Raw genomic sequence first — 23770 nt, forward strand, 5'->3', positions numbered from 1 at the left:
TCCCCACCCCCCCCACCCCCTTGTGTGTTGTTTATGATAAACTAGAATAATCAAGTTAAGTATGTGGATCTTGGAGGAGCGTATGTGGGGCCAACACAAAATCGTCTCCTGCGGTTATCTAAAGAGTTAGGAATAGAGACGTATAAAGTGAATGAAGACGAGCACCTGATACATCATGTCAAGGTAAGATGCTCTCAGGTGTGCTGCTGTAGACAGGCAAGTTGTAGTGATCTCCTTTCTCATTGTTTTCCATTCATGCTACAGTGGAGTGTGCCTGTTTAAATATGCATTATTTGAGTTTCTGGGAGGAAAATATGTATGTTGGTAATGAAGAACTCCTACAGATTACTGTATGCATGCACGTCTACATGTGTACCCTGTAGGTGCCTCCTGTTAGCTGATGCCTTGGTTCAGGTCTGAGCTCTTATTTAAAAGCTCTCAAAAAGCTTCATTGTTTACAAACAATGTAAATGCTTTCGTACAGGTCAGCTCTCATATACACTGCCCAAAGTGTCTAAAACTCCCTTTCAGAAGTCCTAGAAGTATCTTCCATCAGGCTGAAATTTTTTTCGGGAAGGACTTCCTAACCAGTGACAATTATTATCCTAACTGAAAGAACATGAGAGTTAAGTCTGGTTTTGCTGATGAGAAAGCTAACATGCAGAGTAGCAAAAGGCATTGTAATAGTCGTTGTGAAAGGCTCTGGGAGCCATTCTGGTGGAGGCAGATCTAAACTATCTGTTCGCAATCTGAAACAGGACAGCTATGGCAAAGCTGTTAAAAAGCTCGCATATTCTTAGTATTCGTAATATGCTTTCTCCAAAAGAGCATCCTTTCTCCTCTTCTGATATAGAGCAGTGTTGCACTCCCACAGAAGGGAAAATTTTTATATTAGTCCTGAGGAAAATAACATTGAGTTTCATTATATGCTTATGAAAAGCCATTGTGCAATGACTGGCAAAATACTAGTGAGACAGTAGTTTGTGCTTGATCAAAGGTTAAAGAAAACATTGACAGATTTAAAAACAGCAATAGAGAAAAGGTGTTCTGTCATATATTTTCCAATATTTTTTCCACTCATTTTTAGAACACAATTGTTCTAAGAAAGTATGTTCTCAAAGGGATTTGCTGTGGTGACTGTCCACAGTTACTTCTGCTGTGGCAGAACTGGTGGGTACATCCACACTGTTCTCTTTCATGTGCCTCTGTCGTCATCCTCAAAGCAAAACGTTCTGCTTGTTCACACTATTTAGCCTTCAGAGTCTCCTCAACAGCAATAGGAGGTCATGCCATGAGGGGAAACCTTAATGTTAGAAGACAAGTGACGTGGCCATTCAGGATGACCAGCTCGCAGGACAACCTTGCTGGCCTAGCATGGAGACATTCCAGAATGCTGCCAGAAGTCACTGAAGCCAAAGCTGAAGCTGACATGTTGGCCTGATCTATTGTTAGCTTATTAACCACAAATAAGTGGCTGCTTATTTGGTGAGCTAGACCCTATTTTCTTTTAGGATCTCTAGGAACCAAGCTTGTGAGGAGATATTGGTAATACTATGCAGGTTGAAATAGCCTATTGTTTTCCAATAGGCTTTTAGAGTGAGGAAAACAAATGGCACAAAAGTAAAAGTTTGGGCTTTTGTCAAGGACAGTCTGTCTTTCTCTTGACCACAAGTGTCTTACTGCATGAAGTGTCAGAGGTTGCACATAGCTTTTTGCCATCATCTGTGGATACTTTTTGGCCCAGGATGGGGAGTGCTGGTATTAGTCAAGGTTCTAAGCTTTCCTCCCTACCCAGGGAGGAAACTTGCTGGCATTCAGGGCTGTAACCCAGGCTGCTGGAGAGGGGCATGCCTTGGCTTTGTCTGTATGTTGGGTGTAGAAAGGGCCTTGAATTGGGACACTAAGGCATTAGGACACAAGTCCCGGGAATCTATACAGTAGTGTGACTTGTATCCAGAAATCCAGAGCTGGGTGAAGCCACTCTGCTCCTGGAGTCATTCAAGCCATCCAAGCCTGGAGATACAGGGTGCTTGCTACTTTGGTTAAGGCCAGCATCTGTGCAAACAGATCCTGGGGGAGCTGTGAGGGAGGCTGAGGGCCTGGGATTGCTCCAGCACTCATGTGCCTGTGCTAAGACCTACAGAGATGCTCACAGATGACAGGTTATGCACTTACATATGCTGGGCAATGAAGCATCCATGGCAATTTGATGCGAGCAGGTGTCTTGGTCTGAGTGCTGACAGGCATGTGTGAGATTGGCTCTGTGTAAGGCATAGTGCCATGGCAAAAGTGGCTCTGGCAGGGACCCTTGGAGGCTCCTACTCTGCTGTGGGCTTGGAGAAGAGTTTACCTCATAGTTAGGTCAGGTTGCTTGGGGCCCTTCCCAGTCAAGCATTGAATGTCTCCAAGCAGAGAGATCCCACCTGCTGGGTGAGTTGCTCCCAAGGCAGGCTAGGAGCCTGCAGGTTGGATTTAGGCAGTTTGTGGTCTCAGGCTCCCAATGTGACTGCCTGTAGGAGAGCTCCTGAGGAGATGAGGGAGAGAAGTGTGTGCCAGGACTCCCTGGTAGCCAAGCAGGAGGTAAAGAGACGAGATGTTCCACAGTCAGTGGCACCTCCTTTGAATCTCCTAGTTTCATTTGTTTTAAATCTTTCATTTCTTTTTTGGTTTTGTGTTTATACAACTGTGAAAAAGTATTAACATTGTTGAAGAATTACTCACAGTTAAATAATTGCAGCATGGGCACATATGTCTAACATATGCAATGTTGTGTGGCCAAACCAGCGTAATAATCTTCAGCCTTCTACGTTTCATGTATCTGTAATACATTCCTTACAGGTCTCAAACTTTCAGCCATGTGGCTTGCCCATGCTTTCCCTGCAAATGGACAATGCTCTCGTGTGCTCCCTACAATCTAAGTGGTGCTCTCAAGTCATAGTGTGCAAACTAGATTCCAAAATATACAAAGGTCTGTCACCCCTGTGTGGATTTGAATCCACACACTGACTGAAGCTTTGTGACTGTGGCCAAATGCAATTAAATTCTGGACCACAAAATTATCTGAACCCAGAGAGGCAATGAAACCTAAAGGTTTTAATTCTGCTCTCACTACACAATTAGGCATCACAGTGCATCTTGTAAAATCAGCTGCTGGTTTTACATATTTCCAAAGGCAAAATCAAGCCTTTCATAGTTAATTAAATTCATTTTAGAGGCTTTTTAATACAAATAATATATGCAGCTTCTTTGTACTACAAAATGAAAAGAATGCGTTTTGTTGATCTCTGGGTGGGTCTCTGCTAATTAGGCTTTACCAGCATGATTGGGTTGTGTGGTTTTTTCCCTTTTAATCTTTTTTAATGTCAGGTTCTATTGTGAGATTATTCTTGGTCTCACTTATATTGTGTGTGATATTTTCACAGAAAGTCAAAATTATATTTCTTGCCCTACATCTTGCCCTACATTTTTTTTTCTTTCCTTCCACTTGTTAAGCACCCTTTTTCATGGTCTTTGAAAGGACATCAATATGTTCTTTTCACTTGTGTAAATACTTGTTCATCAGCTTTAGCTGAAAAATTAGTCTAGCTATGCAAGTAGCATTTGGTAGGCAAACTGCTGCTTCAAACACCACTGCTTTTCAATAGCATAACTGAAGTTAGGTTCATAAATCCAAATTTAAGAAGCAAAAGCAGAACTATCTGAGAAGTCATCATCTAACAGTCTTCCCATTGGACTGGTAGGCAGATGTAAAACACTTTTAAAATAAGACTTTTCCTTAGCTGCCCAAGAGAGGATTCAGGACCTTGCCTTAGATAGGTAAATTTGCAGTATGTTTATTTTCCTCACCAAAATGACAGCTTTTGTTTTAGAAAAGAAACCAAAGTACATAAAGTCCAGGTAATGTTTACCTTTGCCATCTAACAGTCCCTGGAAACAAGTCTTGAAATATGAAAACATGTCAGTTATTGTGAAGGTTTAATTATCAACATATTTTCTTCATTAATTCAGTTTGCCCTTCACTTTTGTGCTGTCCCAATAGCTGTGCAAACTTCCTGCATTGTAAAACACAAATCTACCAATGTTATCAAGTGTAACACAGGCTCCTTTGCCAAGTAAGATAACTGTGGAATTGGTTTACTCTGCTACCCTAAACCTGTGTGAAGAAACATCTCTTTGTATGACTGGTTTGCCAAATTAATATTTTCAGAACTTGATTCCTTCATATACAGTAAGGATGATCTACTCTTTGTCCTGCTGTGGTACCATCTGAACATCCTCTGATCCCATTTTTGTTGATGCAGAGCTTGCATGAAAACCTGGCAACAGAGAATGGCAACAAGACTCCTTACTGGCTACGTTAGACCAACAAAGCTTGTTTGTCAAAATAGCATCATTAGTCTTTGGTAGATGTCCCCCCACTGCCATTATTGCTCCTTGTAATTTTTTCTAGATGTTTTTTCCACCAGAACTTGCTATGGGATAATACTGTGATCCTTCCTGGAATTCCCCAGATTATAGCATAGTTGCTAGAAAGTGGTAGTGACACTTACTCCTCTTAATCTCTGTGTTGTCTCTGCAGCCAGCGGATAACGCTAACAGCTGGCTTAAGTAGCTGGCTATTTTGACAGTGTGTTACACCTGAAACAATCCTCATGTGGCTATAATTGAATTAAGTCCTGCTAGTTGTTTCCTTAGTACCAAAAGGAACACTTGGCATTGCATATACCTGGAGGGGTCTGTCTTTTGCGCGCATCCAGAGGATAAAATGCTGGGTGACACATGAAGCAAGCCCTCCCAAGTCACTGGACAGGTTCTTGACAGCAACTTGCCAATACCTCTTTGCCTCAATTAAGTTCCCTGTAAGAGGGTGGAGTTTCCTCATACTCATCTGTCAGCAGCTCTTGCTAGAGGTGTCTGAATGCATGTCCTGCCCTCTTCAAGTTTAGCATCACTTTCATACAAGTATGTACATTTGGCATCTTTGGGAAGAACACCAATGTGAACCCTGTCTGCAACAGGGTGAATATTTAGTCTTACATATGCAGTACTTTTGACTAGGACCATAAACCTGTGCTAATGTCACCAGGTTACATACTGATCTACAACAGATCTGCAGAAAAAAAAAAAATTCTTCAGCCCTCTTGGGTGTCATTAATTTTCAGCACTATTGTGCTTATTAAAATGCAGTTAGATGTGGTCTTGTTTATGAATAAAAAATGTGATGGTCATGTTGTATTGGGATTTAATTAGCAGCTGGATAAGTGACTGCTGTATCTAAAGTTATAGAACTGAGTGGTGTTTCTTCTGTAATATCAGTGATATGTGTGCTGAAGCTAAACAATGTGCCTTATTTAAGCTTTTGTCCTGTTCTCTGGAAATCCAAGGACAGTATCTCCTGTCATAGTCTGCAGTATAGAGCCTATGAGCTTTAAAGGGATCTTTGGAAAACTAGGTAAAAATGCTTTCATTTTTCATTGTATATCTTAATTAGAGTGCAGTCAGAGAATGGAAAGTCTGTGAGACTCTCAGTTGCCATCAGTTTAAGCAAGGCAAAACGACATCACATCTTTTGTTTTTTCCCCTTTTTGCTGACAATTTGTAAGCAAGACCTTGGGGAACTGAGAAGAATACTTCTGAATCTTTTAGAAGCTGGGCATCTGGTGTCTTGAAAAGGAAGCCAAGTAAATTCAAAGATGTTAAGTTACTACAGGGCCTTGGTAGGTGTTATTACTGGAATGCACATCTGTGTTATTTTAACTCTTTACTAGATTTGAGGATGTGGGCATTCCTGTCACAAGATGCTGCATCATTAATCAAATTTGCTGGTAGCCTCAAAAGCGAGTCTGAGGATTGAATAGGCTGAGGCTGGTGATGGCATCTTCCAGACTCCCACAAAGGATGTCCTTGCTGTGAATGAAGAGCAGTCATTGGCAGGAGTGTAGGAAAGGCTGGTCATGATTCAGTCTCATTGAACCTGCCCTGTAAATAAATGGGCATCTTTCCTTTTTTGTGCTAGCCGCCTGGCAGTAATTGCAAGAAGGAAGTTCATAATTAGGCCTTTTTAATTAAAAAAAAGATAGATAATATTTATATTACAGCAGCCTAAAAGAAGCAAGATTATATACAGCAAATCTGCAAAGTGATCTCTGTCAAAGGAGATTGTAAAGCAAGATCTTCCAAGGTATGTTTATGGATCAAGCAGATTGACTGGAAGACTGGCAGCTGTGACCTAATGGTAGCACGAGGATGAAAGCGGTAAGAGAAATGAACTGGAAATAAAGTATGCATTTCTTAATTAAATCCGAATGGAAAGAAACTTCCTCAGTCTTAACTCTCCCAGACTCCAGGGTCTGTTCCCTTGGAGATAAGGAAAAGGAGCTATGCTCCCACCTAGCTTCTTTAATTCAGGCTGCTGGGAGACAAGCAATTGTATCTGATTGTAAGAACCAATTTTGGTTTCCCTTGAGAAGTTGATTGAGGTCTACAGAAAAACAATTAAAGAAATGTGTATTTCATACAGGAACATCTGGCTGAGCATACTGGGTTTCACACGTCTGTAAAATTTTATGTGAGGTTTCACTGGTTTTAGGCAAGAAATTTAATAACCTGGAGTATCTCAGAAACAAAACTAGTGAGGCCAGTGTTACTCTTGCTTTAAAGGCAGTAGTTTAGTTGTGAGAGAGCATGTGTGCTGAGCATATGTTCAGAAATGTTAGGAGCACATGCTCATTTAATGTCTTTCTCCCAAATGAAACTCCTCTTTTCTCCTGTTCCCATTAATTTTTGCCCATTTACCTGCTTTTAGGAGTGGAAGGAAGGTTTTTTTAAGACTAATTCTAGAAGTACTGAGAAGTTTTCTCTTGATTTTATCCGCTTTGTTGGTAGGTTTAATTTAGGTGTTGAAAGCCACATGCAGGCCTGGTTTCAAAGAGTGTTTAGAAACAAAATCCCTATAAATCTGTGTTTCACAAGACACCAAAATGCTTTTTGGAAAGATGGGTTTAGTGTCCAAACCAAAAAAAAATCCCATTCTAGTAGGAAGGAGACTCAGTTAACTTTTCTCAGCTGATTGGAACAAATAGTTATATTCACTTTTAAATTCAGAACAGATCCTCAATTTCCCTTTCTAAATCGCTTCAGTGTTGGCTTTTTTCTTCTCATTCTGCCTTTTTTTTTTTCAGGAAAGACAAGTATTCAAGGGATTGCATGGCTGATATGTCAGAGTGAAGATGGACATCATTCCTATAATATTGTTCCCAATTATCTTCTTTCCTTTTCAGGATGCATGTTTCAAGCCAATATGTCTAGCTGTGCTACACTTAAAATGGAATTACTTTTGCTGACCAAATTTCGCAAAACACTCTGGCATCCATGGCTGATAATCTCAAATTAGATATTGAAAGATATTTGGAGGATATTTTGGTGTGACTTAATATTGTAGCTTTGCACCATTAATTATCCAGGTTTTCTTGTGCTGCGTTTATATATTCTAAGCTGTATATCTTTTTACCTGTAGGATATCTGGCAGTATTGTAAACAGCTGAGCATGTGAGCTCCTGAACAGTTCTCAAAGAAGGGAACTTTAATGAAGTTCAACACTGTTACAGTTTTCCAAGTAGTCCTGTATACCTCTCATCTTGGTCCAGCTAGTTGCTGTGTTTTATTGAGAACTATGATTACACAAGAGGCTTAGCCCCAAAGACACATATTGTTAGATGCTATGGGTTAAAACAAAACCAAAAACCACTCCCACAAACCAAACTGAAAGGATAGTTTCCCACAGGGCAGCAGATGAAAAGCTGAGTGTCAGAGACAGGTACAGAGTTACAGCCTGAAGTGATGCTTTTCTGTTTCTTATTTTCCTTCTCACATCTTTGTATCTTAACATTTCTGTGCTTTACATGAATGACACTAGGTTTTTAAGTTGAGAGACCAAGGCATGCGTGAGGTACCAGTGCCGTGATTCAGCAGAGGGCACTATGTGCCTATAAACCTATGTAACTGTGAATTAACATGCAGAGTGACATCTTGGTGAAGTTAGCATCAGTTACTCCAAGGTTTAGACGATTTAGCTGAGGGAGTATCTGTGCTCATGCAGCGATGCAGAGAATGCACCATACCATCTTGTTTCTTCCAATGAAAGCTGACTGTATTTATAAGATGTTTATACTGTGCTATAAAAAATGCATGGATCATTGGCACCAGGGGCTTCAATTCACAGTATTGCATCCCACTCAGGCACTGCCTTGGTACGTAGTGTTTAGGGGAGCATGAAGTTGCCTTGTGCCTGCAAAAGCAGACTTTCTCCTGAGATCCTACTCTGCATTGAGGTACTGGTGGTATTTCCTGGCAGAGTATGTCCTTTCTCAGCTAATCATCTACTCACTCTGACAGGAGAAAGTGTGTGGGATCCAGTCCCTATGCCCTCCCGGATGCTGGGGCTGATGTTCAAGGGGCTACTGATACTCAGTTGCCATGCTGTGGGGTTTTTTCTCCCTGTAATAACCCACTTCTAATGTCAACTATTTGACCTGAAACAGAGCTGATGTATGCAGAAAGTTTATTTCTGTACTACTTATATTACATGGGTCCAGTATAACTGAGCCAAACATTGGTTGACGTGAAACAGATGGATGAGAAAATCTACTGGGAATTGTAATATTTGTGAGAAACACTGGATTTCTCATTTCCCTGTTTGTTTATTCCTGAGACAGCTGGCTTGCATGAGTTTCCTCCCTATAGTTTCAGCTTCTTCAGTATGCTGTAGCCCATACTGCGGCAACAGCCTTTGTAAGCAGCAAGTGACCCATACAATAGCAGGTAGACCTCTAACTGCTGATGCTGGTGTTCTGTCTTTGGAAGCATTGCAAGTGGCATCATGAAATGGTTTCTAAAAAATGTATGTGTCTGTATTAAGTACAGTTAAGCCCTTAAAAAGAAAAAAAGGTAAGAAATACTTCTGAGCCTTATATACTAGTGTTGAAAATATGTCACATGATCAGAAGAGGTGGTTATTATTGCTGCTTTTGTACTACTCTGATTTTGGTATAACAATATTTGAAAAGGAAATATTTTGAGCATCTTGGGGCATATTTTTCATCTGTGTTGTGTTCTTCTTTAGAGATTTTAAAGAACCAGGAAGTAATGGAGAATGCTATTCCCAACAATATGATGGAAATAGGCAAATTTTGCCTAAACATCAAAAAGGTGGTTGTATTTGCATAAGTGCAAGTTCATCAGAAGTAGAGCTGAAACGTTTAATTTTGTTGGAGACTGCTCAGAGCTATGTGTAGTCTTTCTGTAGCACTGCTATTTTTGTTTCTGTGTAAAGCCTAGTCTTGCAGTCTCTTCTCAAACAAAACGCTGACAGCTCCTGGAGTTTTGTCTATGTAGGAAGTAAGGATCAGGCCTTAGGTAAAGTCTTAGGAGCTCTTGAAAGTAACTTTCAGAGGAGACTCCTAACTTTTGATGATTGTTTTGATTTTTCCAGATTGAAGTTTGTTCTTATGCTTTATGGGACTTGTCATCCCAGATTTCTGCACAAGAGACATACCTAAGATTTCCCTTTCAGCTGTTCAAATGCAGTGAAATAGAAGAATACTGAAACGAAGACATGTTTTCTGTGTCTCTTAGCTGTGCACTCATGAGGAAGCACTACAGGGAATTCATAAGACTTGAGTTAACTCAGAGGGGATAACTCAGGACTGCCTCTGGCAGAGCAGGAAGCTCAGAACAAAATCAATTATTGGAATAAACAAGTCTGATACTGTCCTGTTTTTTTGAGCACAGCAGTATATGTGTTTTTATAAACCTAAATCTGGGAAATGCGAGGTAATTAAAACCGAACTGATATGCTTGGTCATTGGAATACCGAGATGGTGTTCAGAGTAGTGAAGGGTGGCTCCAGTGTTCAGAAGGCGGCACAGTAGAACTGACTTCTTGCTGCCATTGGAGTTCGTTACAAAATTTTAATGTGCCCAAAAAGGCTAAGAGGTAATTACCAACATGGTTCGGATGTTACTAGCTGGGGTAGGAAGGTACTGAGTCTGAGAGCATTTGCTTTTCATTCATAGCCCTTTGGCAGCAGAGTATGAAGGTATGCCCCAGTTCAAATTAATTTCATATTGAGAGACTCCCTGATAGTACCCAAACGTCTGTGTCAGGACCAATGTTTCTAATGGAACTTGCTGAGTTAATCTCCATCTACAGGGGTATGTGTTTTCCTGATTCCAGTTTAATGTATTTAGTATGGTTGAGCACAAGAGCTGTAGAAATGCACTTTTGTTCCATGCTGAATGAAAACAAAACAAAACCAAACAGACAAAAACCCAAAACCAAAACCAATCCTCTATTTTCTGGAGTATGTGAACGTGTGCTGTGATGTCCATTCTTAAACTGAAGACGCTAGGTTTTCAGCCTTGGTGCCTCTGGTTCATGGAGTGACTGGACATCTACTCTGGCTCTGACAAAACTGCTGTTTGAAAACTTCTTAAAATTTGATGTTTGGCATTTTACAAACCATAATCTATCCTCAAAAGCACTGCAAAATGAAATTGTAGTTTTGCAGCTACTTCTTCATATGTCCATGTACCAAAGAATGAAATCCTTTCCTCCCACACTTTACTTTCTAACTTTCATTACCTTGTTGTTTCTGACAAGGTTTCTATTAGAGTTCTGCATTTGTACAAATACTAGCTGAAAAAGCAGTTGTTTCTTCACTTTTTCTAACCTGCTGGGATTTTTTTTGTAAACTAATTTTCTCTTATTCTTTTCCTTATGTTTGATTTTTGGTCTTACTGCTTTTGAAGTATCTCTCTCTCTGAATTAGAATTCCTCGAAGTTGTTAGCCGGCATTTTCCTAGGTTATATCTCATTATGTTTTTTCTGGACTGAGTTTTTACTCTTTCAGGATCCCTTTGTGCCCTTTTACTGTCCCTTCTGGTGCTTGTAAACAGCTGCGTATTTGAATAATACAATCTCTGTCCCTTCCTTCACATTATTAATAAGGAGGCTAAATCAGATCAAGCCTGCCACTCCTTTCTGTAAGTGGTATTTGCATACTTCTCCTCAGCAAGACACAATGTTGTTGTTATATCTGGTTCAATAATTAAATCTTGATGCAGTATTTCTTTTTAAGCTAGTGTAAATATTTTTTTAGTGATGAATCGGTGTGGCGTTGAGTCAAATATCTATTAGAATTTAGTACTTCCACCAACTGACAGTCATGCTGATGCACTGCCCGCTTAAATACATAATTTAATGTAAGTTTTGAAAAATCAGATGTGGCACACAATATGGCCTGTATTGTTTATCTATTTTATGGAGTCCAGAATACACTGTGAAAAAATGAGTAACCACATAATGCTAATGAGCATTTTTCCCTGAATTTTAAAAACTGTTATGCTGCCATCCATATAGTCAGCCAGAAAGATCCCATGTGAATAAAATAGCTCTAAAATTACCTGTTGGCTTGTACTCATAATTAAGCTAGACTTTCTGAATATCTAGTAGTGGAGATAGAGATATGTAACATTTAAGTATTAAGTATGTAACGATGTAATTATAACATTTGTATTGGTCACACTATTGGTTTCTGGAATTTATGGCTAAGGTGTTGGATAGGAAGAATGAGTCATTAATAGTAAATGCTACATTTTCTGTAGGGCTGGGGATTTTTATGTTATCAGAAACCATTTTTTTTTTTCCAGGAAGGTCTCTGAGCTATGATTTTAGTGTGTAGTAAAGCTCATCACAGCTGCTTTTGTCTGATTTTGAAAGAAAAAAAAGCCCACTAAATAAAATTAACAGTTCAGTCTTTTCATGAACATTTAGGAGAAAAAAATGTAACATATGGGTTTTTTCAGTAACAAATAGCAAGTTTTTCATCTCAGTTGTGCGGTGCTGTTCCATCTCACTTTTTTGGTCTGATCTTAGTGACTCTACTGCAGAAGTGCCCAGTATAAAGCTTTGAAGATACAAAGCAGTATCAGTTCTGCACACAACTGACTTAAATCAACTGTGCATCACGCTTCAGTTGCACATACGGAATAACAGGATTACAGAATGGTTGAGGCTGGATGGGACCTCTGGAGGTCATCATGTTCAAACACCGTGCTCAAGCAGGGTCACCTAGAGCTGGTTGCCCAGGACCGTGTCCAGGCAGCTTTTGAGTATCTCCAAGGGTGGAGACTCTACAAACTCCCTGAGCAACCTGTGCCAGTGCTTGGTCACCCTCATAGTGAAAAAGTATATCTTGATGTTCAGAAAGAACCTCCCATGTTTCAGTTTGTGCCCACTGCCTCTTATTCTGCGTGTGCACACAGACACAATCTGTCAGAGGCTGTTAACATGTATTGATTAAATTTGTACTTCCTTCCAGTGAACACTTAACTATTTGGTGCAGCTTCCCATGCATAGAAGCCATGATTTATGGGGGAGTTTAGTTTTGATTATGTTTTTGTTTCTCATCTTGTAGGGTAAGTCTTACCCCTTTAAAGGTCCATTTCCTCCTATGTGGAATCCGTTGGCCTACCTGGACTACAACAACTTATGGAGGACCATGGATGAAATGGGAAAGGAGGTATGGCACGAGCAATTGTAGCTGACTGTCTCAGCTCAGCTTTACCTCCATGAGGGGCAGAGTGAAGATGGGGCTAAGATGCAGACAAAGCTACTGTAGTTTGAACAAACCTGGTACTGGCAAGAGCAGCATCGTGCCATGCATTTTGGTGTGCACTGGTGGTCAGAGTGTGTGTATAAGTGGCATCCTTGCAGGCTCTACTGAAGGCCATGCTGCTGAAGCTGCCTGCGGTCATACCTTTGCTTTTCTGAATATATGAACATTAGGATTTATGCATGTGATTTTTAGCACTTTGCCTGACGATTGGGTAAGTAATAGTTTAAAAGGCTTGTAGACCTCAAATGTATGCCCATTTCTGCCCTCATCTTCAACTTGCCCATTTTACTTTGTTACCAGTAGCGTATGTTTTCATTGACTGAGCTACTGGGCTTTGGGAAGAGGTTGCCGTTACTTGCATAGACGAATGGGAGAGACATTCCCCAGCACTGTAGTTTGCCTTTCTAGGCAAAGTTCATAACTCTAAAATTATTCTCTAAATCTCCTAATAAAAAATAAATAAATAAATCTTAAAACAAGCAAACAAACAACAAAAACCCCTAAAAGCATCCTCTGTTAAGTTCACTATATTACCTGCCGGGAATTTGCAGGCTGAATTACCATGTAAAGATGAGATTGTGTTTGTTGTCTCTTTCTTATGCTACTCATTCATTTGATGATGAATACTCTTTTATGTCTCCTTAGATTCCCAGTGAAGCTCCATGGAAGGCTCCACATGCAGAAGAATGGGACAAAATGACTATGCAAGATTTCATAGATAAAACTTGCTGGACAAAGTAAGAAACGCTTTGATAGAAAATATAATAGCTTATATTTCATATACCTTAGAGCTCCAAGTAAGTGTTACTGCTGTGTAAACAGATATAACTACCACTAGAATACAGCCTTTTTAAAGAAATGGGGTGATAAAATCTTGTAATAATGGACCACAACACATGTCAGCACACACAGTAGATTCTGTTTTATTTCCCTAACTTTTTAGACTAGAATAAAGATAAAAGGAAAATGTATTTGGGGAGGGATATGGGTAGTACCTTCATCTGTAACGTGCACTTTTTTTCTCTTTACTGTGTGGCTAACCTTTAAGAGAGGAATGCTCTGGCTACAGCAGGTTTTTGAATCGAACTTGATGGAACAACACACATTTATTCTGTGCTGGACCAGCTGATTTTACCAAATTGCTATAAAAATAACGTTTGTCTTGAAATAGCACTAAATCACTTTAACACCTATCATTCTATTGTCTAACTGCTGTACCATATACCAACTAGGGAAACTGAAAATGCTTCCTGTTTTTATGTATATATCAAAGCAGTTTTTCTTTACTTGCCATTCAACGACGGTTTGATTGGTTTTCTTCGCGCTGAAGAAAAAAATCATTAATTCTGCCTCGCTGTAAATCAATTCAATTTCTACAGCAACCTCTTCAGAATTGCTAAGCACCTGACACACGGCTGCCGTGAACCTGCACGAGCTTGGTGCAGAAGCCTGCTAGCACCCACTCAAGCTGACACTGTCCTCAACAGAGGCATTTTTACAGCTTCAGCCAGCCTCTAGAGAGAAACATCATCATTGTTAATGGACAGTAGGCTCTTGTCCAAAATCTTTTAATCTTCTGGTTGTTTTGCTTTAACAAGAGTGACAATTGCATAAAAGCATATAGAAAGCCTTTGTCATTTGTATCACTGTCCATATTTAGTAAAACCAGATAGAAATGTACGCTTTTAGTTTTGCTGGCCATCTGAATCTCTGATTTGGTAAGGAACTATACAAGTTAGCAAAACGCCACACATCAGTAGTCATTCAGGGTCTGATAGCTCATGGACTACAGTGATTTTTTTCAAACTCTGATGGAATAAGACTTGACATTTTACCTGAATATTGGCATAACTGTCAGCCTCCCTTAATTCCAAGATGCTTTTCAGATTTTGTATGTGCATCTCAGCTTGATTTGCTCAGTTTGTTCAAGATGTAGGTAACATGCCATAGAAACTTCCCAGCCTGGAAGGTAATGATCCAGAAGGGTAATCTTCTACTATTTCCTGCCATCTAACAGACTGTACCAATTTGCTTTTGGCTAGAGTTGCAGGCTGGAAATACCCCAAGTGCTCTTGGTTGAAATCATACTGCCATTTCTAGGTAAAATCCCAGGAAAAACTGGGGAACAGAAATGCTGAAAAGCAATGAGAGGTGGCAGAAACTAGGAGAATTTAACCACCATCTAATAGCTTCTGCTTATGAAATATTAATAAATGCATGCAGTAATTCTCCCATTAGACAAAATATCTTTCAGAACTGATCATGTTTTACAGTATGTGTTTATACAGACAAAAAATGATACATATTTTCTGTATTATTTTTGTCTGTCGAGGATGAAGCCAGAATGCACCCATATTTCAGAAAATGGGTCAGCTTTTTACTTCAGTGGGACTTTGCATTTTTAGAAAGGACAGAGGATGCCTTTTTTCTATATAGAACTACAGCTGTTTGAAATCTTATTTCTGAGGGGGTGGGGTGGGTGTTTTGGTTTTTTTTGGGGGGTATTGTTTTTTGGAAAGTTCAAAGACTGCAGAAAGAAAGAAGCAACTAAGTCAATTCTGCACTGGCTTTGGAAGTTATTGATTGCCTGATGCCTTGCATATGAAATGCCTATAGAATCTCAGACCCTGTCAATCACAATGCAGTTAAGCAGAGCGTCTCCTGGTCCTGTCTATGTCCCTTTAAATTCCTCCTCAGAGTGAGGGCAGAGGAAGTATTTACTTCTAACAGGAGGAATGTTTCCCTGAGCCTTAATTAACTCTGTCCTAGTGCACCCCAGAATCTTGTATAGGTTTATACAGTGATTTTCAGTAGAACTGTTGTGAAAGCACCAACCAGAGTTCATAAAGCAATGATCCTTTTTCAGACACAGGCCACTTTTTCAGTTCTGTGTTCATCACCATTGGCTGCCAGAACACTATTTAAAATACTGAGTTGAGGAACCAAAAGTATCCTTTCCCCTTTCTTGCCAGACTTTTGCATGAATGTGTATATGCTGTTTCTTTGCTTCTGGCTTCCTACTTGCATTTCTTTCCTTTTTGTGTTCCATCTGCAGCACCCTCCCTGAGCACAGCAGAGGAACAGGCAGTGAGAGGATGCTGACTAACCCAGAGAGCTTAGATAATTAGCTTAGAAAAGTTCACTAACTTTTTTTATGACAACTGTTGAATAATCTTTGTGCTGTGTGCTTGAGGGGCAGGCATTTAGCAGGTGCTCTGAATCTAGGGTGACAAGCAAATTGTATTAGTAACATAGAATGACAAAAGCCTTCATGGGCTCTTGTGTCTCCTGAAGCCCTAATTCAGTTGGAATACAGTAGTGCTTGATTAGCAGTTTTTTGTAGGGTTACTTGAAAAATGTTGCATAAAGGGAATTGATAGTTTCCTACTTCAACTGAAATTAAGAAATCCTTTGCCCACAGTGAAAGAAGAGGTTGCCAAAGACAGTCTCTCCCCTACTCAAAAACAATCTTGTCACCCTTCTTCAGTTTTTAAATTAACTCACTTTCTTGTCTTTGTTGCAGTGCTGCCAAGAGTTTTGCAACTCTGTTTGTGAATGTGGATGTCACTTCTGAACCCCACGAGGTCTCTGCCCTTTGGTTTTTGTGGTATGTGAAGCAGTGTGGTGGGACAGCAAGGATATTCTCAACGACCAATGGAGGACAGGTACTGTCAGCCATCACCTTCTGCGGCTTGTGACAGGCCTTGTCTTGATTTCATTCTTTTGCTTGTTTATTTTAGTTCAGAGGGCAAACTGAGCCATCCATGATTTTGAGCCAGTAGCACATTGATAACTAGTTCTATTCATTTACACATTAATCTGGATGTTGCAAAGTAGTGTTGAAGGCTGTTCCTGTGCTGAAGGCATTGGCCCCGGGATCAGCAGATTTGTATCCCGACTCTGGCTTCCTTTTGGGCTCTGTTTAGAACATGTACTTTGCCTATCCATGCTGACAAAATAAGGTTTTACTTATGCTTATTTCTGTCATGAGGCTGAAGCAAGCCTTACCACTTTGGAAGCACTTAATGGAGATGTCAATATTAGCTGCACAAATCTGTAGAGTGCTCCACATTAATACTGAAAATATAGCCCAGAGCTGGGTTCCTAAAGATGCAAGCTTCCAAGGATTACAATTCTTAAGATTTTAAAATAATTCTGAAGAAATTGAACACCCCTGCTTAAATAGGATACTCCTTTGAAAAGTTTGAAATCTGGTGCATTAGTGCTGCTTTTGCATTTCAAGGAAGTAAAGACGCTCCTAATGATCTTCTACTTGAGAAATGCAAAATTTACTAATTGTATGAGAAACAATTGTATTTTTGGAAATGCAAATTATTTAATAATAAATAATACTTAAAATTACAAATTCATTAAAACATGTTAAAATGCATAAATATTCATATATAATCAACAATGATAGATAATGTAACTGCAAATATGTTTAATAAAATATTGTTTGAGTTCTGTATTACGTTAGAGGTAATTTGAGTTTAAATTAAGTCAAATTATATACTGCAGGAGATATTTTTGGAGTGAGCTACGTCATTATACCTTGTTATTTATTGTGAGGATCAGGGGTCCTACCTCTGATACACAGACCTCCGCAGGGGTAAGAGTGAACTCAGAGAAGGGCTGAAAAGTTTAAGCACTTTTCAGAAGTCTTGCTGATTCACACAGGCCTGTCAAATCCATTTGGAGACCACGTGAGAAGGGATTTTCTCATGGAGTTGCTGATACTTCTAGTTTTGGCTGGTGGTCAAAAATGGGAAGTACCTGAGGAGCTCACCGAAAGAGAAAATAACACGGATGTGTTTTCCTGGTGAGATTGCCAAACTTCCCAAAAATGTTTTGATAACAATGGGAAGAATGGGGTTTGTTTTCGATGCCAAGCAAAATGTTTTTCATGATACACCCTTCACAAGTGCCAGTCTGCTGAATCTGCTTTGCTGAGTTGTTTTCTGTGTTTCAGGAGAGGAAGTTTGTTGGGGGCTCTGGCCAGATAAGTGAGAAAATAATGGAGCGCCTGGGAAGCCGAGTGAAGCTGAGGAAGCCAGTTGTCCACATCGACCAGTTGGGTGAAAGTGTCATAGTGGAAACATTAGATCATGAATTATATGAGGTACTGAAACCTTTAACATTTAAGCAACTGTTAGTGCTGGGATAGCTAGAAAAACTTTAGCTTTTCCTTTTCGACATCTCCAAAATCCTGTACAAAAATGCAGCAGATTTAACTGACTGAGAGGAAGTCACACTTCCTGATTGTGTCAAAGAAATAGCAATGATAGAGCTTTAAAGTGATGCCTGAAAAGCAAAGTGTAAATTCAAACTCTTCCTTTGCTAGTGTCTCATCTTTGTGTTCAGTTACCTTCCAAATTAGAGGGTAACTGTAAGGTAAAAAAAAATGCAGCTTAGTAATAGATTTTCTGTGAAAAACATTGCAGGCTTTGCTTCCAAGTTGTAACAAAGGAGTCCAGATGGAAGGGAGACCAATGGACTCTTAAAACATAGTGCTTTTTTTGAAACATTGGAGAAAGAGCAGCTGCCCATCATTCAAACAGATGGCTGTTTATATAATGTTTGTTTGTTGTTTAACAAGCAAGATTTTGTGAGGGTTCAGTTTTGCAATTCTTATGCTAAATGCCAAAATTGCTTCAGAAGATACGCCTTGCAGCCTGCCCAGGTGTCTGCCAAGATCATTAGAGCAGTATGTTTAGAATGAAGTAGTGGATAATATATTGGCTTATGTATAATTTCTTTTCCAGGGCAAATATGTGATCAGTGCCATTCCCCCAGCTCTTGGTTTGAAGATTCATTTCAACCCACCTTTGCCCCCAATGAGAAACCAGCTCATCAACCGAATTCCCATGGGTTCGGTCATCAAGTGCATTGTGTACTATAAGGAAACTTTCTGGAGGAAGAAGGGTATTACATTTTTTTTTAAAGGAATAGTAGTGACTGAGAGGGGAAAGAGGGTACATGGTAACGGAGCAGACTTTGAGTTTAGAGTATGCAGGACCTTAGAAGGAGACTTCATACACTTCTATGCCATTTTTGCCATCCCTTGTTTGAGAAACTTGAGAGATCGATTGGGAAGAGAGGGTGGATGGGGGAATAAAAAGAAGGAGGTTGGCATGAAGGGATAACTCATTCCTGTTGCTTATTGCCTTGGTTGTTCTTTGTTATCCTTTCCTTTTCTTTTAGTGGCACCTGGGTATGAGATGAGTCTCTCCCACTTGTACAGTAATGTAAAGGTACAAGTGATGTGTGATGGAAAGAGGTTTTATACCATTGGTTATCAGCCTGTAGAAATTCTGCCTTCTGCATGCACTGGGCAGGATTAATTTAAGGTGTCCTCACATAGAGATCCCCATCTGAGCCAGTCATCCTGAACTCTCTTTACATGCTGAATACTTCCATCATGATTCCTCAGCTGTCTTTTAGAACGTACCAAATCTAAGACAAAGTGCAGTGTAATAGCACCCATTTCTCATCACTGGTTTATGAGTCCACATCTGCATTTGTGTACAAATGTCATCCATCCTTCATCTTTGTGAATGATTTTAAGACTTTTGTATCTTGGCATATTCTGGCTATTTGGTTTGGGATGGGTTGGCAAGAGGTGACTCCCATTTCCTGATAGAACCACTAGTATGCATACTGTGCTTTGCTAACACCATTGTTCTTCTTTTAAGAACAATTTATTTTCTCCAAACCCTTCTTGTAAGAATAACTGTGTTTTCAAAACAATGTATGAACATTAATGTCATATATGGAAACAACTGTTGTAGTGGCGCTTGAACATCTTCAGAATCTGAGAGCAATCTGTTTCAGTGCAATTAATAATTACCTTGCTAACTGGGTTACAGAATAATTTATTTTTCTATCATGAATTCAACAATAGGAGATTCATTTACTGACTTTCTGTTTTAAAGATGCTTGAAAAGTATTGTTGATTTTCAGCACATCTCAGATCTAAACTTTCCCTTCTGGAGATCATCTAGCACTTCTTTGACTCAAGGCAACACCACACTACACCGCCTTGCAGATCAGCAAGGGAGCTGTGTGCTAATCTTTGTTACTTGATGTGGGTCACTTGGTTATTTTGTTTTCCTTTGTTTTCATTTCTCCCTGTATTAGAATCAGAATCAGAGAATGACAGAGATTGGGAGGGACCTCCGGACGTCATCTAGTCTCATGCCTTGCTCAAAGCAAGGTGAATTTAGGTCGGGTTGTTTAGGGCTTTTCCATTCAAGTTCTGAGTATTTCACAACTCCTTGGAAGCTTGTTCCAGCGTTTGGTTACCTGGATCCTAACTTCTTTTACACTTTGTGCTTAACAGGGTATTGTGGTACCATGATCATTGAAGATGAGGATGCTGCAATTGGTTTAACACTTGATGATACTAAGCCTGATGGCAGCTTTCCTGCCATAATAGGGTAAGAGACAAAGAAAGTGTCTAGTTAATGCCTTTTTATTTTGTTTTAGAGGCAACAATTGAACCTGCTACTTTTGAAGGGAGACACTTTAAAATAGTAATTTTTTAATACTTTAAAAGGGTTGAGTTTCTCAGTGTGTGGTGAATATATTCTATGATTTTTTCTTTCAAAAAAAGTTATCTCTATGATTTAATCGCTAGTTTAAAAAATTAAATTCTGTTTTTCTTCTTTTTCTAACTGTCACCTTTGGCCTTTTTCTGTGGCAAAACTGGAGAAGAGGAAAGGAAGGAGAAGAAAAAAAGGGGTTGTTGCAGAAATGTAAAATTTTCTCCAAATATTTTACCTCCCCCAAATCTTTCAGTTCTTTAAGTGAAAAATTGTTTTCTAGTATTATAGTTTGTTTGGTTCTGTTTCTTTAAACAGCCAGAAAGCATGATCAGTCTTAGAAAGTTTATTAAATGATAATTTCCACTTCAATCCCAGGCTTCATCTCTTGTTGCTATATGCCTGCACCCACTGCTGTGTAAAATTAAGGTCATTGGGAAACAGCTCATACAAATATTCTAGCCTGAATCTCAGAGTAATTCCTTCCACAGTGAGTCCTTCAAGCAGCCGGCAAAGCAAATAACATTGTACAGCGAGGTGAAATGGGTATTTTGGATGGAGACCCAAAAGCTAATATTATGAATTGCAGCATCCCATCATAGGGTACTGGCATTTTAAATAATGTAGTAACATAATGGAAGTAAATTGTTTGTGGTCTTCCTACAGCTTCATTCTTGCTCGGAAATGTAGAAGGCTGACAGGTCTCACAAAAGAAGAAAGGTAAGCACAAACACTGGAGATCTGCATGGAATCTGCATCAAAATCTTGTTACAAATGACCAGAGCAGGAAAAAAATGCCCCGATTTGAAGGAATGTGTCTGTAACCTTGTGACAGTTTGCAGACATGTCACTTTAAGGAAGAAGGTATTGCTTGTTTTTGGATGAAGGCCCCACAGGGTTCCCACAAACCAGCAGCAGATGTGGCAGGTAGCCCCTGCCCTTGGGAAACTCTGTGGTCCTGGTTCTCATTTTCCAGCAGAGCTGCTCTGCTTATATGGCTCTAGCAAAAGAACTGCTTTAAGCTGCTGAATACGAAAGTAGTGTAGATATTCTGCTGCCCTCACTGGGAAGGGTCCAGTGCTAGCCTCACCCCTGACACCACCACCACTGCCCTGCCCTGCTATTTCGCTGGCTTCCTGCAACTGCACTGAGCTCTTTGAAAGCTTGTTGGAAAAGACAGGTTTGGCCACTATGCTTGATTTTTATTTTTTTTTTTTTTCTAATCACCCTGGAGGATCCTTTCAGTATTTGTAACTTAGTGGAACCTTGAGGCTGCTGTAGCTGCCATGAACAAGACCCCAGCATCACGAAGGGGTCAAAAAGCTGCCTCCAGCTCTCCACCTTTAGTTATGGGGGGAAAAAATGTCCTTCAGGCACAGATGAAAGTCTTTTTTACTGTCTTCTTGAAACAAATCTCTGCATACAGTACAGCTCTTTGGTTTATTACTAAAATAGAATTTACAAAGTAATGAGTTTTTTCCATCACACTGATTCACAGTATCTGACCAAATTAAAGCTACAAGTAAAGAGTGTGGGTATGAGAGCCTCATTTTGACATGGAGAAAATGCATTTGTTTTTAAAACATGCCACAAGAAATACGGTGTCCAAGTAAACATTTTTCCAGTACTAGCTAGTCTAACTAGAGAAGATGTAGTCATCTCGGATTAGGTTTGCAGGTAGTCTAGCAGTCTGTGGATAATGGGTGTAAGTGGGGCTGTCAATGTCCCAGTCTTTTGAAATGACAGCCTGATACTGCAGAATACTTTTAATTTTGGCAGGAATGGACAAGGCAGCCTTCTCCTCAGCACTCAGGCTTTGAGATAGACCCCAAGCAGGTGACTGACAATAGTGGTAGTGTAGGTATTCTGAAATCCAGTGTGCCCAGTATTTTAAACCATCGATTTAATATCATTAAACACCAGATGATGTCTTACACTCTGCGTCAATACACTGGATACAACTAAGCGTTTGCAGTTTTGAGAACAGTTGCTGCTTCTGTGAAATGAAGGGCTGTCCTGGCTGCTTGCAAAGTCCCATGAAGGAAAGGTTGCTTTCCTGTGTGCTTTAGAAGCATTAGCACAATTATCTAACCTTGCTGCTGCTTACAGCCAAGTTTTAAACAAAAGGATTTTGAACTCTTGTCTTTCAGGGAACAAACCATAGACTAGGAGGACTTTGCTTTAGTAAAGAATGGTTATGAAATATACTTACATGGGTACCTAGCAGAGGTACCCTGTTGCAGGGGTAGCTTTCTGGCTTCTGTAGTCCTGGCTACAAGCAGCTGAGGCAGGAACCCACTGGGCTGCGCTGCAACTCATCTGCTGTACGTGAGCACAAGTCTCCTTCCAGTAGAAATTGGAGTTCAGAAGGCAGAGTGCAAACCTGGACCTTCTCCCGGTGTACCCTCAGGGTGCAACCAGTTTGTGTTGTTTAGATGGGGACTATGCAGGGAGGGATCTCTTCTGCGGACAGGCTTCTTGTGGCACCCTACAGAGAGTGCATCTCGCTGAGGTGCTGTGCTTGCCTATCAACACAAGCTGGACTCTCCCTTTATTGCATTGATGACAGGGTAAGGTTTTCGGTAATCCTTGCATATGAAGAACAGGATGTAGAGTCCATGGCAGCTGTCCTAAATCATGGCTGGGAACAGCAGTTGTGGGAGGGGATGGAAACCATTTTACAGCCTAAGCCAGACTGAAGAGAATAAAACTCACTGCTGCCGTCCAGCTCGTCTTCCAAGGTGCCAATGAGTAATTACAGTGGTTAGATTGTGCCCTACCTTTCACAGCTGTGCAATGAAGGTGATGGCATCACATGCTGCCATGGAATAAGAAACCAGGGAAAAGGGTTGAGTGTCTGCATGTGCACTTCTTCCACTCAGGGCACAGTGCAACTCTTAACAGGACCTTACCTAGGTAGCTCCAGACGTCACATTCCTTTTATCTAGTGCTGGTGGCAATTTCACAGCTGACTCCAAAGACAAGAAATAAGGATTTTACTTGCTGTGTACTTCATATGTTCAATGCTAGCGTTAACCATCAATCCATAAATATGCATTTATTTAAACTATTCAAGGACAAAAAGTGCAGATGTTGCAGAGAGACCAGCACATCTGCAAGGGTTGCTCTTACTGTGGGAATATCCTCGGTGATAAATTACTGTTGGTACAATTCAATCCTTTAGAAACTGCTTTTCTGTGATTTTTTTTTTCCTGACAAATAATACCTTATTATTGATAAATAATTCCTTCCAAGGTTGAAATTTCTGAAGAGTCTGAAGATGCCCTTGACTTGAAGCTTAATATTTTCTTCTGCATGGTTATATTAAACTAACTTTTATCTGTTTGCAATGTAGTTAGCAAACAGCAGTGAACTTGCACCTCCTTGGAGCCCTGCAGTTGGCCGTACATGAGAATTCCTACCAGCCTCTGGTATGCCATTTCCAGGCTCCCTGGAGGGTCTGCAAGTCACATGTGAAGAAAAGGCAGGGCACAGGCACCTCTAGAGGGGTCCTTCTCATCCCTGTCGTGGTGCTGGGAGGAGCAAAAGCAGA

The 23770-nt window shown here is 40.1% G+C and overlaps 1 protein-coding gene across 4 annotated transcripts in view; it reads left to right on the forward strand.

The window, feature by feature from the left end:
• Positions 1-23770, forward strand: part of LOC130145132 (amine oxidase [flavin-containing] B-like) — a 55268-nt gene that overhangs the window by 21078 nt on the left and 10420 nt on the right. For all 4 annotated transcript variants that reach the window (XM_056329690.1, XM_056329691.1, XM_056329692.1 and 1 more), the window contains exons 3-10: positions 46-183; positions 12476-12580; positions 13322-13413; positions 16200-16341; positions 17646-17795; positions 18439-18598; positions 20016-20112; positions 20884-20937. In XM_056329690.1, coding sequence (XP_056185665.1) covers positions 46-183; positions 12476-12580; positions 13322-13413; positions 16200-16341; positions 17646-17795; positions 18439-18598; positions 20016-20112; positions 20884-20937 — 938 coding nt within the window. The remainder of the gene's footprint in view (positions 1-45; positions 184-12475; positions 12581-13321; positions 13414-16199; positions 16342-17645; positions 17796-18438; positions 18599-20015; positions 20113-20883; positions 20938-23770) is intronic.

The sequence above is a fragment of the Falco biarmicus genome, chromosome 2, assembly GCF_023638135.1.
Source record: "Falco biarmicus isolate bFalBia1 chromosome 2, bFalBia1.pri, whole genome shotgun sequence".
Classification (NCBI taxonomy): Eukaryota; Metazoa; Chordata; class Aves; order Falconiformes; family Falconidae; genus Falco; species Falco biarmicus.